Below are 17,479 nucleotides of genomic sequence, written 5' to 3' on the forward strand. Positions count from 1 at the left end.
CCCAACCTCGGCCACCCAAATGGCCCATAACACCACCTAATTTTCCAGGTACCCTGGGCCCGAGGGCAGGAACATCTCTCTATGTCATACTGTTTCTATGTCATGTGTTGGGGAAGAGAGTAAGATGATATTTAATACTGTAATATTAAAAATAAGGAGGGACAGGGGTGCCTGGGTGGCTCAGTTGGTTAAGTGTCCAACTTTGGCTCAGGTTATGATCTCACAGTTTATGAATTTGAGCCCCAGGTCGGGCTCTGTGCTGACAGTTCAGAGCCTGGAGCCTGCTTTAAAATCTGTGTTTCCCTCTCTCTCTGCCTCTCTCACACTCTGCCTCTCAAAAATTAATAAACATTAAAAAAAATTAAATAAAATAAGGAAGGACATGTTCAGTGTCCGCCCCTTTGAAAGGAAGAGATCCCCAGGGGGTAATGCACCAGCACAGGTACAGGGGACCCTGAGGAAACGGAGGGGTCCACAGATGGACAGGTTCACAGTGTGCTGACTGCTGTACCCCAGGCAGCTCAAACAGAGGCATTCTCTCAAGCTGTGGCTGCAAATGTCTTCCTTCTCAGATTAACAATGGACAATTGCAGATTTCTTTTCCATCCCCAGCCCCCTTAAGAAGCAAAATAACTGGGAAAATCAACTTGATAAAAGCAGCCTGGAGGTGGCTGTCCCTCATAGCTAGGACTAACACAGAGCTGAAGGCTGTCCTCAAGCACCTGTATTGCTCTATGGTTGCAAACGACTCTGGGGTTCAGATGAAGCCTACGGAAGGAACAGAATGCAGGGCTCAATGTCAAGATGAAGCATCATCAACGCAGAAGAGCTGGGCTGGCTTTCATGTTGACTGTGCCCTTGAGTCCAGAGCTGGGCACAGAGACTCACCATAAGGGCCATAGGGCACTCGTCTTTTTGGCCAAAGTGACCCCGAGCAGGAAGAGGTAAGCCTGCTCAGAATTTTGGTTAATAGTTATGTAGGGCTAAACAAAAGGGGTAGCATCACACCCAGGGGGAGGGCCTTCCGAGAGCACTGGGGTGCAGGGGCCAGAGGGGTAAGTCGGGGAGGGGAGAGCTAAGGAGAGCCCTGCGACTGTCTGCAAACACGCCACCATATGCCCTGAGTTGGGTCCCAGGCCCCAGGGCCAAACACAAAAGCAGAGTTAACTGCCGAGACCATCTGGTGGGAGAGGGGTGGGCACAAGATGCTAAGAAGCTGTGAGGACATAAAGAATCCCAAAGTCAAAGTTACTGGATCCATCAAGTTGTGCTCTGAGTATGCATTACCTTCTTTTTTTTTTTTTTAGAGAGAGAGAGAGCGCGCGCGAGTGCATGAGCAGGGGAAGAGGGGCAGAGGGAGAATCCCATGCAGGCCCTACACTCAGTGCAGAGCCCAATGCAGGGCTCAATCTCATAACCCTGGGATCATGACCTGAGCCGAAATCAAGTGTTGGACGTTCAACTGCCTGAGCCACATAGGCGCCCCTGCATTGCCTTTTGAACCGTTTTTAAAAGTCCTTTTCTAAGTTGCCAAGTTCACTTTCTTAGTAAAGGCGAATAAAACTGGAACCTGTTTGCTCAATGGTGGTTTAGGGTAACTGAGTAATAAACGCCCCAGCACCAGCTATTCCTCAGCCAGACCTGCGAAGGTGCCAGGGCGATCATGTCTCCCAGAGCAAGCCCTGGACGCAGGGCACTTTCTAAAGAGAACGTGCATCGGCTGTCTCACCCCTGCACGCCCTTGTCCTTCAGCCCTTCCCTGGTGGTTTGGCCTCCGAGCCCAGGCCCCGCCTCCCCCTTGGTCCCGGCACCGGGCTCGTGGCTTCCCTCTCCACATGGCTCCAGAGCAGGCAGACAGACAGACAGACAGACAGACAGTAGACTGCAGGCACATGAGCAGAACCGTCCCTCCTGGAGCAGGTAGGGAGGCAGGAGACGGAGGCCAGCGGAGGCTCCTCTTCGGCGGGGAGATGCCGTGTCTGGAAGGAGCACTGCGGAAGGAGCACTCGGGAAGGAGCACTGGGGAAGGACGGGAGTGGAGCCTAGAGGAGCAGCTGCAGCCCAGCCTCCTAGAGAGGGCAGGCCAGGGCCACGGAGACACAGCAGGGGTGGGCTCCAGAGGCCCGTGAGGCCCCACTAGATGACAAAGGGGTGGGGACACGACTTGTAGGCTCAGCCCTCCCAGGGAGGGAGGTGTGAGGTTACCTACTGAGGCCTGCAGGCTGGACGGGTAAACGGGGCTGGGGGAGGGCAGCCTCGGGGCCGGGTGGCCAGTCAGCTGGGCCCACACGGCTGTGGCACATTTTGCAGCCTTTCTCTGTGGCCACGAGCGTCAGGGCAGAAGGGCTCGGGCACACACGAGTCTCGGGACTCTGGTTGTACGGCGTACACGGCAACCTCTTAAACGTGTGTCGGTCCTAGCTTCTCGTGGGAGCACAGCTTTGTCCCTTGCCGATTTCCATCCTCACGGGCGTGCTCGACGTCACCTCAAACACAGCCCATCACCGTCCCCCCAGAACAGACTCTCCTGCTTCCCGCTCCTTCCCACTCCTCATGCGCCAACCACCAGCCGGAGAGCGAGTGAGGCCCTCGGGCCGCGCCACTGCGGCCCATCGTCCCGGCAACCCGGAGGCGGGTGACCGGACTTCCCAGGCCGATGGGTGAGGAAGTGCAGGCAGGGAGAAACAAGTCCACGCCACACAGTGCGGCGAGAGGGGAGATGTGGTTCAAGCCCGGGTCTCTCTGATTCCGAAGCCTGTGCTCTCTCCTACGGGCACCCAACCCTAGCAGCACGCCGGGATCCCCCAGAAAAGCTGCTAAAAAACACCCATGCAGGACCCCACGCCCAGAGAGGTTGATTCAGTTCGTGGGGGTTAGGACCCCAGCCAGGTTAGTTTTCAACCCCACCCCTCACCCCACCGCACCCCTGCAGGTGACTGCAACACACAGGCCAGGGTCGGGAACCAGTATCCCAGAGACTCAAGCACGGCAAGGGTCCGGCTGGTGCCCAGCACTGCGCCTGGCACGTGTGGGAAGGGCGGTCAGTCCTTGCCGACTGACAGAAGGAATGCAGACTCCACGCTCCCCACAACGGGCACGAGCTGACTGGCCCCTGGGCAGCATCTCACCCCCATGCCCCACCTCTTCCCCAGGGATGGAAAAATCCTCCCTGTCTCACCTTCGTCCTGTCCCCCTCTATTCACCTGCCTCAGGGCTCGCTCCTTGTTTAAGGACACAGCTGCGGCCCCTTGGTCTGGTGTCTCAGACCCCGACATCCCAGTCTATCCTCTCAATCACACCTGCCACCACCCAGGCGCCCTGTTGTGCGGGTGGGTGCCCTCCTCATCTGCCATGCGCATCCTGTGCATTCCTGCAGCAGTGACTTCAGCAGTGCCTGGCCTGTCCGGGTCTGGATCCTACCCACCCATGAGGACCTAAGTGCCCGGCCGTGCCCTTCACCCCAGCCTCCAGGGATCCCCTTCTGTCTCCGAAGGTCTAGGCCAAGAAGCTATTCGACGCCGTTCTCACGTGGCTTCCGACCATCATTTCCATGTGCACGTGTCCCCGTTTTCCGACTAAACTATGATCACTGTAGGACGACACCCGGGGGCACGTGATCTTGCCTCTCCCGCCGTGGCCACCACCGCCCATCCTCCATGAACACCACCGGGCGCCCGGCATTTCGTCTCCGCGTGAGCGGCCTTACCTGTAGTATCTGGACTGCAAGTAGGTGGAACACACAGCCTTGGACACGTGACTGGCCGAACCGAAGTCGATGACCTTCACTCTGTATGGTTGTCTGGACGGATCCACCAGCATGATGTTTTCTGGTTTGAGGTCAGCATGGATGAGGCCCAGGCTCTTCAGCTTCATCAGGGCCGTGGCTACCTGCTGGAGGACTGGGCGAATGTACTTGAGGGGTAACGGGCTGAACTTGTTCTGCTTCAGAAAGTCATAGAGGTTCTGCTCCAACATCTCAAAGACCAAGCACGTGTGGTTCTTGTGCTGGAAGCACTCATAGGCGCGGACAAAGTTGTAGTCGTCGGCGCTCTCTGTGCTCAGGCGGGCCAGGATGCTCACCTCGATCTGGCCCTGCCGGGCATACGACGGGTGGTTCTTCAGGATTTTGATGGCCACGATTTCATTGGTGCCCCGTTTCCAGCACTTGACCACTTGCCCAAATGTCCCTCGGCCCAGGAATTCCAAAACTTCGTAAGTGTTGGTCATGGAACACAGCACCTCATGCTGGACCAGCTGGTAGTCACCCTCGCTGTTGGAGCCACTGTTCTTGGAGGTGGCAGTCGACGTGGTGGCAGTGGCTACAGTGGCCCCACTGGCATTATTCTGAATCATGGGTGGGTGCTCTTCGATGATCTGCACGCTGCTCGTGTTCTCAATCTCCTCACTCTTACGCTTGAGTCCACATTTTTGGTAGGTGTCAAGAAGGCTCACAGTGCTTCGACGCATTAGGTTATGCGGTCCGCCGAGGACTTGCCCGGTGACAGAAGTGCTACTTGCTGATGTTACAACTATGTGCCCGGTGCTTCCTGGGAAGATGATGGTCTGCTCGTAAGGTAGGCTCGGGTTCGGGATCGGCAAGGAGGCGCTGACGGTTGCGGTGGCTGGCTGAGAAGGGGCGATGTTCTTGCTCTGGCTGTACACTTTGCTGTGGGAGCCGTACCCAGTCATGTCCCAGGTGCAACTCGGCTCTACTTTCAGTTTCTTCACGCTACAGAAGGCACTTGATTGAAGGGTGTGAGGGGAGAAGACTTGCACATGTGAGGCCATACCTACGAGGAAAAGACAAGGAAAGGTCAATATTTCAGTCGCCATTAAATGAATGAACGCGGCAGAACCGTTATCAGTTCTGACCAGTGGCTTGGGTCCTAGAGAATGTTTTCCTCCTACTTCAGAGCAAGGTTGGGGAAGTGGGTCCTCCTGGGGAAGCACACTCTGCTCACTCGGTCTGTGTGGCCGAGGCGTTCATGTTCCGCCTGCCACCGTTCGGAGGGAGGGAGAGTTGTAGAGTGAGTCAGGAATACAATCAAGACTCAGATACAGAATTAGAGTATCAGGACTTTGTCCATTACTTATGTTTATAAATACTGTGTGATAGAAAGACATTCTTCCCCAATTCTCACTGGTTGCAATCCCACTAAAACTGAGGACTGGTATCAGGTGGCCCAGTTAACTGTTACACTTAGTTGTCCCACACGGTCTGCTGCTCCTTGTCACAGACCCTGTTGGGTTAGCTCATTTGAAGAAACATCTTCCTCTACAGGTCTAGGCATGGTGCCACTCACGATCTGCTAGCTTCTGGATGAACTGTAATTACCCCCTGGGATCTTAGTCATCTTAAATGAATTTTCTAGGGCTGAGGAGATCAGCAGTTAGTCTGATGTTTTCATTTAGATGGTCTAAATAAAACACTGTCATTTATTTTGTATGTTTTATATCTCCGAAACATTTATTTTATTTTTGGGAAGGAGTGGGTAGTACCATCCATGGGCTCTACTCACTAACTTTTCCTGCTAAATTCATCTATCCATAAATGTATCTATAAAGTATTATTATTTCATGCCAACATCTTGGCCGCAATTTAGATAACCTCAGGAATCTACTAGACCATAACTCTGGAATTGTTGTACAATTTACAATTTTGGCGATTCCAGAAACAAAAATTCATAGAAAAGTGTCACGGAAAAATAAGGCAATGAGGAAGGTTAAGTTCTTAAAGGTGAAAGTGAAAACAAACACTGCTCATTATCTAACTACAGTTGATAAACATGTCTTTTTTTGAGAAAGAGAGAGAGTGAGAGTGAGAGAGAGTGCATGCAGGGGGAGAGGAAAAGCAGATCTCACAAGTGTGAGATCATGACCTGAGCCAAAATCGAGTTGGACATTCAACCAATGGAGCCACCCAGACACCCCATAAACACTTCTAGAAGCATAAGGACAGTGGGGTTTCCATCAAGCGCTGCTGGTGTCCAGCATCCTTGTGTTCATGTCTCTGACCCCTTGCATTACCTAGAGTGGTCATTTAACATTTTCCTACACACCCTGTCACCTGTCACCCAAGCCACCCTCTCTCCCAGCAAACACATTCTACTTTGTCCAGGAGCCCAACATCTGTAGCCTTGTTTTCTACCTTTATCTTCTTCATTTCAGAACATTCCTCCATCTACATCCAGCCCCCAACCTTTCTGCTTTCTCTCTGGTCTCAGAGGAAGCTGTGTCTCTCATTTTCAACCCCAAATTCTCCTCCCATTTCTCATGATTCCCCCTTTCCAATTCCCTCCACCATTGTCTCCCTCTCTTACGGCTTTCAGTTTCTGCTTGTTAATTAGATCCAGGTCCTCAGTAGGTATGTCATAAAGTCTTGCCAAGCGAATCAATGACTTAATCTTTTTCTTCTGCCTTCATGTGTCACCGTGTCACACATTCCCAACTCAGAAGGCAAGAGGAATAACAGCCATACTCTCCCCCTTTAATTTTTTCCTTCTCACCTGTAATCAGTGGTTTATATTCCCTTTTCTTCAAGGCTTGCTCCTTAATCTACGCCCCCACCCTGCACATCCCACACACCATAGTGCTGTGTTCTTAAAGGTTCTTAAAGGTAAATGACTTCCTAATTGCCTAAACCAATGGCCCTTTTTCAGCCCCTATTCTCCTTGACCTCCCTGCAACATCAGATATGCTGACCACAACTTCCTTCTCGATGCTCTTATCTGTGCTTATGAGAATCTGTAATCTCCTCCACCAGTGTCTGATTGCACACGGGGTGCCTAGGTGGTTCCTTTTCCTCTTCCTCCTTTACAATGTTGGCATTTCCAACATTTTGACGCTGCTCTCCCTGGAAGATATTCATTCAAACAGTTTGAGCTGTCATCTCTATGCAGGTGACTCCTCCCTTTATCTTAGGACGGGTTCTCCCTCTATTAGTAAGCTCTGCCTCCAGCTACATCAAACATCAAGGACAATCTTCCAAACCTGAACTCCTTAGACACTCTTAAAACTTTAGCCATCTCACGCCCCTTTCAGTTCATAGAATATTCTTCTAGTCACTTGGTTCCAAAAATGTGGATTTGATGAGTCTTCTTTTATCCATGACAAGGTACTAATCGTATTTCTTTTTCTTTCAAGATGTCTTTTGTAGCCATCTGTTTATTTCTGTTCTGGCTGCCACTTCCATGGTTAAAGCATTTACCACTTTCTAATAGGACTAGAGCAAATGCCAACACCTGGTCTACCTGTGAAGTCTAACTTGTTCATATTCAGTCACCAGATTAATCTTCCTAGAATAATTCTAAGCACATTACAGCCCTGTCCAAAAACTTTCAACGTCTTCTTAGTGTCTACAAGATTAAGCTGAGGACTCTTTCACTTACCACTATCACATTCAATTCCAACTACCTTCTTGGCTTCGTCTCCAATGAATAACCATCCTCAAGCCCCAACTTGAATTAAGCTGTTCTATCACTGTTTCTAGAATGTCTCTTACACATCATACCTCCACACTCCTATCTCCATTCCCTCATCTGGCACGCCTTCACTGTTCTCCCACGTTATTCAAAGACAAGACAATTCAGATCCCTCCTCTTCCCAGACCTCACCAGCCCACAGTGATCATTCCCAAATCTCTTTCCCTACGGCACTTACCATCTGCACTATCCATTTGGCCACAAATTGTACGTCTGCCTTGCAAATTCTCTTGTCTTGTCGAACTGAATTACTTATGTTTTGTTTTATTTCACTTTTTACACATTTAGGTCATGTTTCCATAACCAGCTTATATTCTGGTTCCAAGAGCTACAGTTTATACCTCATATTTGTGTTTTCCCCAGTATTAAGTTTGAGTTTATTATCCACGGTAGGCACTCAGTTGATGGAATAAAAGCCCTCTAACTGGCCAGACCTCCAGGAGAGCTTAGTTCTCTGGCCATAGAGCAATGACCAGTTACAGGCACCTATGGGATCTGGCCTCCCTCTGGAAAGTAAAGAAAAACCTGCCACTATCTTCCCACCGGTACTAAGACTTAAAAACAACAACGAGGCAGGGGCTAGGCAGCTCCTGCCCTGATGTTAGCACATACATTCCATCGGTACTTTCAGCCTGGGCGTGCTCTGACTGCCCACAAGCAGCCTCAGCCTGACACCCAGCACCTGATCGGAGCCCTGCCCTTCACCCTGATCCCATAGATCCGACAAAGGCGTCCCTTCTCATTTGGATCCTGAACTCCAAAATCTACCTATGCAAAATGACTGTAACCTCCATATACACCATTCTGCCCGCAAGACTACTTTGGCTTATTCAGAATCTACACTTTACCTATTTTTCCCCATTGTTCTTTCTGTTCAAGTCAACCTCCCTCCCTCTAATGTGTCATAACACTGAAAATGTTTTTTTCTATAGTTACCAGTATTATTCATATTGTCCTAGGTGTTGTACGCCATGTAGAAATAAGCAAACTTGGCTTTTAGTAACTTACCTACTCAAAGCAAAGGAAATAAGCATTTCCTTTGTCCTTTGCTACCTCATGTGCCCCTCATCCCTCAACCCTCAAGTACTGGGGAGGGAAGGGTCCTGTGGCACTGGAAGAAATTTGCTGATGTTACATAAGGGAGAAGTGGCTCTTTTCTCTCTTTTCACTGTTTCAAAAACATTTTGTAGAAAGGCCAGGGTGTAGAAGTGGAAATTTACAGAGGGGAAGAGGATGGCTTATGACTTATTTGTTATTGGGATGACAGCCAAGGGTCATAAAATTGTGGAAATCATCGCTGGCTACCTCTGGTGACAGATGCCCAGAATCAGAGATGTTGCATGGCTAAAAACGCCCTTCAACAGGCCTGCTGCCTCAGACACTATTCTTCCACATTATCATGATTCTCCAGATTTTAAAATCTTGAGCATCTAGCACTAACTAGGCTCTGGGCCAGATGGACTATGGACGGGGTAAGCACACATCCAACTTTCTCTGGACAGTCCAGAGTTACCCTTTCCAATTCATTCTCACGAAGGTCCTAGTTTGAAAGCTAGGAAGACAACTGATGGGCTTAGGCTCCCAGGATTAAATGGAAAAATCAGACCCTGATCTTCGAAGTTCAAACCAAAATAATTCTATGTGCCTCTCTGTCGGTATCTTAGTGGTTTAATGACAAATTCAGTTTTCTAGGGTTAAGAGTAATTTTTTCCACTAAAAAATAAGAATAGCTAAAAATCTTCTTGATTTTCCCTAAGTTTTAACGCACAAGATTTTTTAAAGTGTCAGTTATTAAAGGACTGGCTCATTTAGTTCTCCGCCCCCTCCCCCCACTTAGTTGCTTAGTTTCTTCATAATTTTTTATTTCACAACTAGAAGAACTGAAAAGTTGCTTCACATCTGAGTACATTTCCTTTCCATTTCACCACCTCAAAATTATCTACTGGAAGATCAGACTCTGGTGAAACCATGGAGATGAGTGAGGGTTCAACTATGATTTAAGAAGAAATTAAACTGAATTCAACTTCACTGAATTCTACCCAAAGCTTGAGAGAAGGAATTATTAGTAAAATAATGGCACCGTTTTCAGCAGTGGATAATGTTTAATTGTGGCTTGGCAGATATGAAATAGATTACCACGCAGAATCCAGTTACATTATTAAAGAGAACACGCTCGTGAGCACCTTGGTGTAAGAGGTACAAACTCCGCCACTTCCCCAAATCCTCTGACACACGCTTCTGCTCAATAATGAGTGTTCGATTGGAGCAATCAGGAACTCGAAGGATTAATTCCCATACCCAACGGGATGCCATATCTGTCTTGGAGATCACATTACTCACATGAGAGACTGTAAAGTTACAGACTATGTCAAAAGAGATGTCAAAAATATACATATGTTAGAAATGAACACCTGAATGGACATTTTTCAACATCTAGGAAAGGGTTAATCTGGAAAACTCTTAACCACCCTGTACATCATGATAATTTGATGCCTCGGGGGTCGAAAAGTAGAAGGAAAAAAATGTCTTCATAGACATGCAAAACTATATTCATACATTTTAATGATAGTTCTCCTGCTTATCAAGTTTATATTTCACAACTAGTGCAAAGATAGTTTCAGACTAGCCCATTTTAAATGATACATTTCCAAAATAGTGTATATTAAATGTCTATGGGGCTTTATATCATTTTCAATCAAAGTCTGTTTATCCCCTAGTTGTGTCATGTTAAATACACAGTATACTCCATCAGCGCACCATTTAGGATCAACCACGTACTCTACAGAATTCTTTTGTCAATAATGACAATAACAATACTACTGACTGCGTTAAGGGTCCTCTGTACAAAAACCACTGGGGCTGGACACAAAAAGAAACACATGTAACCCATCAGCATTGCCCTAAAGGAGCCTAAAATCTCATGGGTTTGCCAAGTTCACTGAAAATTAAAAAACAACAGGCAATTCTAGTCAACTTAAGTAACTAGCCAAAGTAAACACAATAGGAGCTCAAGAGGAGCTAAGACTTGAGCTGAGATTAGAAAGATGGGGCATCTGGGGCGCCTGGGTGGCTTAGTCGGTTAAGCGTCCGACTTTCGCTTGGGTCATGATCTCGCGGTTTGTGGGTTCGAGCCCCGCGTCGGGCTCTTTGCTGACTGCCAGCTCAGAGCCTGGAGCCTATTTCAGAGTCTGTGTCTCCCTCTCTCTCTGACCCTCCCCTGCTCACGCTGTCTCTCTCTCTCCTAGAAATAAATAAAAAATATAAAAAAAAAAAAAAAAGAAAGATGGGGCATCTTTTGAGAGGTAGAAGGACAGTGTTCCAGGTCTTGCTAACTGGTATAAACAAACTGCGGGGAGCAGCCGGCACTATGGCCCATGCCCTCAGGTAGTTTAGGATTTGCTTGGAGATGACAATGTAGAGGCATTTTACACAGTAATACGGTTACAAATGCTAAACGGATAAACAACCGTGTGCACCAATAGCCTGCCTACCCAGAACTGTCGTCTTCCGCTAACCCCCGTGTTTCAGGAGTAAGTAAGCTTTGAATACTCAGTAAGGCTGGTGTGAAGCCCTTCCACTACAGCCACTCACATGAAACCTCTGGCCCTCACCCGGTCTTACTGACTATCCTCTAACACACAATTAACAACAAGTTGGAGAGGGGCTATCGTTGACTTTGCTCTCTGTCAGACTCCGGGTGCGTACAGCCCACAACTGTAAGGTGCATTTTCCCTGTTTTACAGATGAGTAAATGGGGTTTGCAGACATGACCTAGTTTGTCCAAGGCCACTTTGCTACTGCGAGCAGGGCTGGGATTTGAACTGACGTCTGCCTGACTCTCAAATCCATGCTATTAACCATTCTCTTTAGGTTCTCGGACTAGAAGTTCCAAACAAGGAGACTGGTCCAACAGGCAAGGAGAAATAAAAGCTGACATGTGAGAAGCGACAGATGTAAAGCATGGGGCACCCCCGACTGTGCACCACCTGCTGAAAGCTTGGGCACCCACGACAGCGATCAGCCTAAGCCATCTACCATTTCTGCGTCAGCTGGTTCCCATGACATCCGAGAAACACAACCACTCAAAATTGGCCAAATAAAATAAAGGTACCTCATTAAAGAGGCATGCCTCACTTATCCGCTACCGGGTGGCACAGCGGGCAGAGCACTAGTCTGGAGTGAGATGGTCTGGGCTGTCAGAGCGCTCCAGGGGTGAGGCAATGAGGATCAGGACTAAGGGACTGTCTGCGGAAATAGAAAGGACATAGAAGAAACAGAAGACTTTGCAGAGAAGAAAAGTCAAGACATATTGACAGGTGGGATGTAAGGGCAAAGGAGAGAGAAACCGAGTGTGTCTGGGGGACTCAAAGGAGCAGGGTTCCATGGCGATGGCAGGAAAGATAGGGACCAGAGCCGACGCTGTCTGTCCCGGGGCGGGGATGGGAGAACAGAACAGGTTTTCCGCAAGTGGAGTTACAGGCACTGATAAGGTGTCCAGGTTGAGACATTCAGTGTTGGACTATTCACACTGAAACTCTGAGGCAAGGAATTCCTTAATTTACCAAAGTTAAGTGTCAAGAGCCGCTGGTCACTGGCCATCAGCATCTAGTTCCCGTTTCCTCAGCTGAGTCTTGAATGAGGACAAACCGCTTTGAAAAGAGAATGGATTCCAGTAAGGTGTGCTAACCTTGCACAGGATTAGGCAGAGAGGGGAGGGGGAGGGTAAGCCTGAATCAGCTCACGCGTACGCCAAAGATTGCCCAACAAGGATCAGCAGGACGAAGATTCCAAAAGGGGAAAAGACTGAAATCAAAAGCTCACATCCCAGAGAGACAGAGGAAGGCATGGTGTCGTTGATTTTCAGAGGAGAGTCTAGCGGGAAGAGCTCGGTTTTGGATTGATTTCATTGTAGGCAGTGATGACAACATAGAGGAAATGTCTTATGTGTACCGAGAAAAAAAACCCAGGACAGGAGAATGAGCGAGAGGTCGTGGCTGGCTGGAGATATTGACCTTAAGGGTGGTCATCAACACCTAGATGGAAACGGAGTCCATGTGGGTAAAGCTGTTTCCCAGGAGGAATGGTGTAGAAAGTAGAGCAGATGGCAAATAAAGAAATCCTTGGGGGCACGGACGTTGTCAAATAGTATGAGGAAAGTATGAGTCATGGGGAAAAGTCAAGGATAAAATGATGATGAAGACAATTAAGGGACTGATCCTAGAGAAGGAAAACAGAGCTACCGGGCCTGGCTGGAAATACGCCAGCAGCCCTTTTTCCCCACAGCGCCAGGAGGAGAGAAAGAAGGGGTGCTTTCCTGGCAAGAGAAGCAAATGCACCATGTTATCCCCTTGCTTTTCCAAGAAATGTGATTCTCTTCAGGACTTTCGAAATCTTTTACGTTACCTGCCCTGAGTCTACAAATTCTACCATAAGCTGGGGTCCTTCAACTGAGGAAGCATCCTGGCCCTGCCATTTGCAAATTCTCACCTCTCTACCTACAAGCTCATTAGGTGTTGAGATCGGCCTTTCTCAGGTTCAGACTTACTTCTTTTTGGAAGTTGCTAACCTCACCTCTAACAGCTTTGAGCTTCGCTCACATCCACCTGTCTGAGACTCTACCATACTGCCTGAACGAAGCCACAGACCACAATAAACGAACCAGCCTTCACGGCAGCGGCTGGGCACTGTGGTCCACAAATGGATTATGTGCAGGCCACATTCCCAGGTGTTCACAGGCAGTCTGAAAATCACCAATCCAATGTAATTCTGGTGAAGAAAAGAATGATGCCATTAAGACACATGCTTTCCAGTTTCTTTCTCTAGGAAATTGGTGGAATCCATGAAAGGAGAAAAAAGAATAATTCATAAACTCCTTTTTAAAACAATAGTTGAGGGGCGCCTGGGTGGCTCAGTCAGTTAAGCGTCCGACTTTGGCTCAGGTCACGATCTCACGGTTCATAGGTTCGAGTCCCTCGTCGGGCTCTGTGCTGACAGCTAGCTCAGAGACTGGAGCCTGTTTCAGATTCTGTATCTCCCTCTCTCTCTGACCCTCCCCTGCTCATGCTTTCTCTCTCTCTCTCTGAGAGATAAATAAAAAATATAAAAATAAAAAAAATAGTTGCATTAATTAACACTCTTGTTATTAAAAAAGAAAGAAAGAAAGAAAGAAAGAAAGAAAGAAAGAAAGAAAGAAAGAAAGAAAGACCCAAACTCTAAACTCCTGAACATCAGACTATTAGTTTCCTGGGGCTGATGTTACACAGGACTACAGATGGGGGTGGCTTAAGCGACAGAAATTTGTTCTCTCGCAGTTCTAGAGGCTGGAGGTCAAGATCGAGGTGTTGGCAGGTTCGGTTCCTTCTGAGGACTCGTTCCTAGGATCCGTTCCAAGCCTCTCCACGGTCTATAGGAGGCTGTGTTCTCCCTGTTCTCCCTTTGGGTCTTTGCTCCCTCTTCCCTCCATGCATGTCTCTGTGTCCAAATTTCCCTTTTAATAAGGACACCAATCTTGTTGGATTAGGACCCACACCCTGATGACCTTACTGTAACTTGATTACCTCTGTCAAGATTCTATCTCCAAATAAGGTCCCATTCAGAAGTACTGGGTGTTAGGAATGAAGCTTGTGAGTTTGGGATTGGGGTGGGGGCACAATTCAACCCATAACAATAGGCTTAAGGAAACCAAAAGTTTTTTACTGGAGTATAATCTTCTCAGGATACAGAGTCCGGATATTCCAAAAGAACTCCCTCAGTTTTTCCTTCCTTGGAGAGAAGATATTTCATTTTGTGATTTCCCCATATCTTGCCTCAAATGACCTATGAGGGCATTTCAATTAGTCACATATTACATATGGAAACAAGGAAAAGCAAAGTGGTTATGTGCAATTAAATTCTGCATGACGTGCATGTTACAGAGCTTCTGGAAAAGGCCGTGCAGGGATGTACCTGTTATGTATCAACTTTGATATAAAGGAGAGTTGGCAGTGATGGATTAGTGACACCCAAATGGGAAGAGTCGGCTAAGTTTCTGGTTCTGACTCTGGGTGTATCAAACATTTCTGAAGTAGGACATGAGTAAGCTCAAAAAGAGAAATCATTTGTGGGCTGGGCATGGGACAGAAATTTCCTTCTCGGGTCATTCTTGTGTCACAGGCACTAATTCTCTTCTGCTGTCCACACCGTCCTTCCCGTGCAAAGCCTGTGGCGGCCGTGACATTTCCCAACTTTGCGTCTTCCTTCCAACTGAGGATGTCAAGAAGAGAGCCCTTCCCAACCAACCAAACCTGACGGGATGAAAAGGGTAAATTCCACCAAGTGGAAAAACAAACGCAGCTTGACACCTGGTTTCGACACAGATGAATTCCATTCCAACACACGTTTTCCAAGGATCTAGAAGGATGCTCGTTTTGTTCCTGAAACGTTCTAAATAAGGCGGTTGAACTTTCAATGGGATTAGTTTCCAGGTGTCACAAATTTCTGTAATCACCCTGTCCCCATCTCTCTCAGCCACTCCCTCTCACTGGCCTCCCCCTCCCTTCACTCCGGCTCCAAAATAGTGACTGACACTTCAAGAAACGAGTGAGCCAGAACTGAACAGGCCTTGGGGAGGCTGGGTATGTACCTGGCAATACTGTGCAAGCCTCAGATTCGGTTTTTCTACCCTTTAGAAATGTCTTATAAAGTCTAAATTGAGACTAAAAACTCAGTAGGCATTTTACTCTTCAATACAAAAAAGAATTATCCTTAAATGTCTGGTAGCCGATTGCTAAAGTAAAATCAAATGGTTTTCTTACTTACGGCTTATTCACCCCATACCCAGCCCACAACCGACTTGTCTTCTTGAGCTCATTTAGGTTCACCTTCAGAAATGCTTGGCACGCTCGGCATCAGAACTGAAAACTACTCTTTCCCATTTGGTATTCTAATTACTGTGCTGCTGCCAACTCTCCTTTACACCAAAAAGTATGCAAGTTCCGTTACTCTACGGAATTCTATTACTGTGTGTCCCCTCAAAAGATACGCTGGAGTCCTAACCCCCGATTCCCACAAAGGTGATCTTCTTTAGAAATAAGGTCTTTGAGGCTGTGATCCAGTTAATGGTTAAGGCCATTAAGGTGACTCCAAATCCCGTGTGGCTGGTGCCCTTATAGGAAGAGGAGGAAAGATACAGACACACAGAGGACCCCGCAGTAATGACAGAGGCGGGGATGAGAATGATGAGGCTGCAAGCCAAAGCGTGCTGAGGGCCGCCCGGCGCCACCAGAAGCTAGGGACGGGCCGAAAAGGCTCTGCCCAGAGTCCCAGTGGGAGCCGGGCCCTGCTGACGCTCTGATTCCAGACCTCTGGCCTCTGGAGCTATGAGAGTGTAATTTTGTGTTGTTTTAAGCCAGTTTTGGGTACCTTAATACGACAATAGCGTGAGGAAACGAACACACTCTGTAATGTATTTCAGGATGTATTTCACTGGAATAAATTACGTTTGTACTCCAGCTGTGACAAAGCATTTGTAACAATCGCAGGGTCACACGGGCCAAATGGCAGAATGCCCTTAGGGTCTGTCCTTGCCGCCTCTTGGTTGAAAAGCACTAGAAGCATCCTCAGCTTTACTCCCATGTCTCAGTCCCCAATCCTGCCAGGGAGCAGAACACCGCCTCTTTGGATGCAAGTGTATCTGTTCATGGCAACCCACGTTCGACTTGAGAACAACAAAACTTGGACCGAAAGCGGGCGACGGTTCCGTCTGTGCTCGGCTGCGGGGCCCGGGGATGGCGTTTCCTCAGGCCCGCCCTTTTCAAACCTCAATTCCTTGCTGGGAGACAAAGAGACCAGGACAGAGGCCCCCCCGTCTGCAAGCTGCTCCGTAGACACCTGTTCGCAGCCTCTGGGCTTCCTGTTTACGTATTCCTTCTGACGCTTCCCTCCTGGGCTCTTACCTACCCGCAAGGAAACTTCGGGAACGCTGTCGGGCAGACACGGGGTGCCTGCGACGACACCCGCGCACGGGCCCCTCCCTTGGGTTCTCTGGGTTCTCGTCAGATCCAGGCCCCGCCCAACCCTCCTCTGGGGGCACAGCAACACACCCCTCTTCCTGGGCTGGAATGCCAACCGCTGCTCCCCACGGTGACTCCCCATGACTGCTCCTTTGTTCCTGCTGGGTCTGCTCGCTGCTGCTCTCCGTTGCTCTGACATCTGACCAGACTCAGTGGGAGATCGTCTGGGAGAGGCAGAGGAAGGGCCACTCCCGTGGCGGACCGAGGAGGAGGAAAGGGGGAAGACACAAAGAAAGAAAAGCCAGAGAAATGGGTGGAAGGCAGGCAGGGAAGCTGGGAGGAAGCTGGGGGAGGAGGAAACGGAGAAGGAAGTAAAAGATGGCAGGAGAGTGAGAAAGCGCTTGTGCAGATTAAGGTGGGCTCTTACGTCTGCTGCAAGGACACTGTTGTCCCTGCCAACAAGCCAGTCCCGGCGTGGTCCTGAGCCCACAGGCCCAGGGTGCCGGGCCAGCCGCAGGCGGCACTGAGGGGAGGTGGCGCTCTGACCGTGCTGGCGCCTTCCTCCGGCAGCGTGGCCACACTGGGAGAGCTGGCCTGTGTCCTGCCTTGTGACACAGGCAGGACCCTGGTGACAGGGGGTTGACAGTGTTCTGAGAGCTCACTCCAGTCTGAGTTCCCAGTGAGCACGTCGGACGTGGGCTATGCCTGTGGCCGGTCACAGCACAGCCTCTCTGTGCCTTAGCATTCCCCTCCAGAAAATGGACGCAGTGCTAGCTTCTCGGGGGGGGGGGGTCCTGGTGAGGCTTCACGGAGTGAGGACACGCAAGCGCCCAGCACGGTGGCGGCGGGAAGTGGGCCCTAACCGCATGATCGGTGGGCGGGGCCGGCAGGGTTGGCTAGCTCACCAGGGCCCGGCGTGTGCGCCCCCCCAGGGCGCAGCACCCCAGGGCGCAGCACCCCCCCAGGGCGCAGCACCCCAGGACTCAGCGCGGTGCCTGGCCTGCTCGC

General features: G+C 49.2%; 1 protein-coding gene across 5 annotated transcripts in view; it reads right to left on the reverse strand.

Moving 5' to 3' along the window:
- Window positions 1-17,479, reverse strand: part of HIPK2 (homeodomain interacting protein kinase 2) — a 176,660-nt gene that overhangs the window by 111,456 nt on the left and 47,725 nt on the right. For all 5 annotated transcript variants that reach the window (XM_039233991.1, XM_039233989.1, XM_039233988.1 and 2 more), the window contains exon 2: window positions 3,707-4,790. In XM_039233991.1, the coding sequence (XP_039089922.1) occupies window positions 3,707-4,790 (1,084 nt within the window). The remainder of the gene's footprint in view (window positions 1-3,706; window positions 4,791-17,479) is intronic.

The sequence above is a fragment of the Hyaena hyaena genome, unplaced genomic scaffold, assembly GCF_003009895.1.
Source record: "Hyaena hyaena isolate Hyena2069 unplaced genomic scaffold, ASM300989v1 scaffold_82, whole genome shotgun sequence".
NCBI lineage: Eukaryota > Metazoa > Chordata > Mammalia > Carnivora > Hyaenidae > Hyaena > Hyaena hyaena.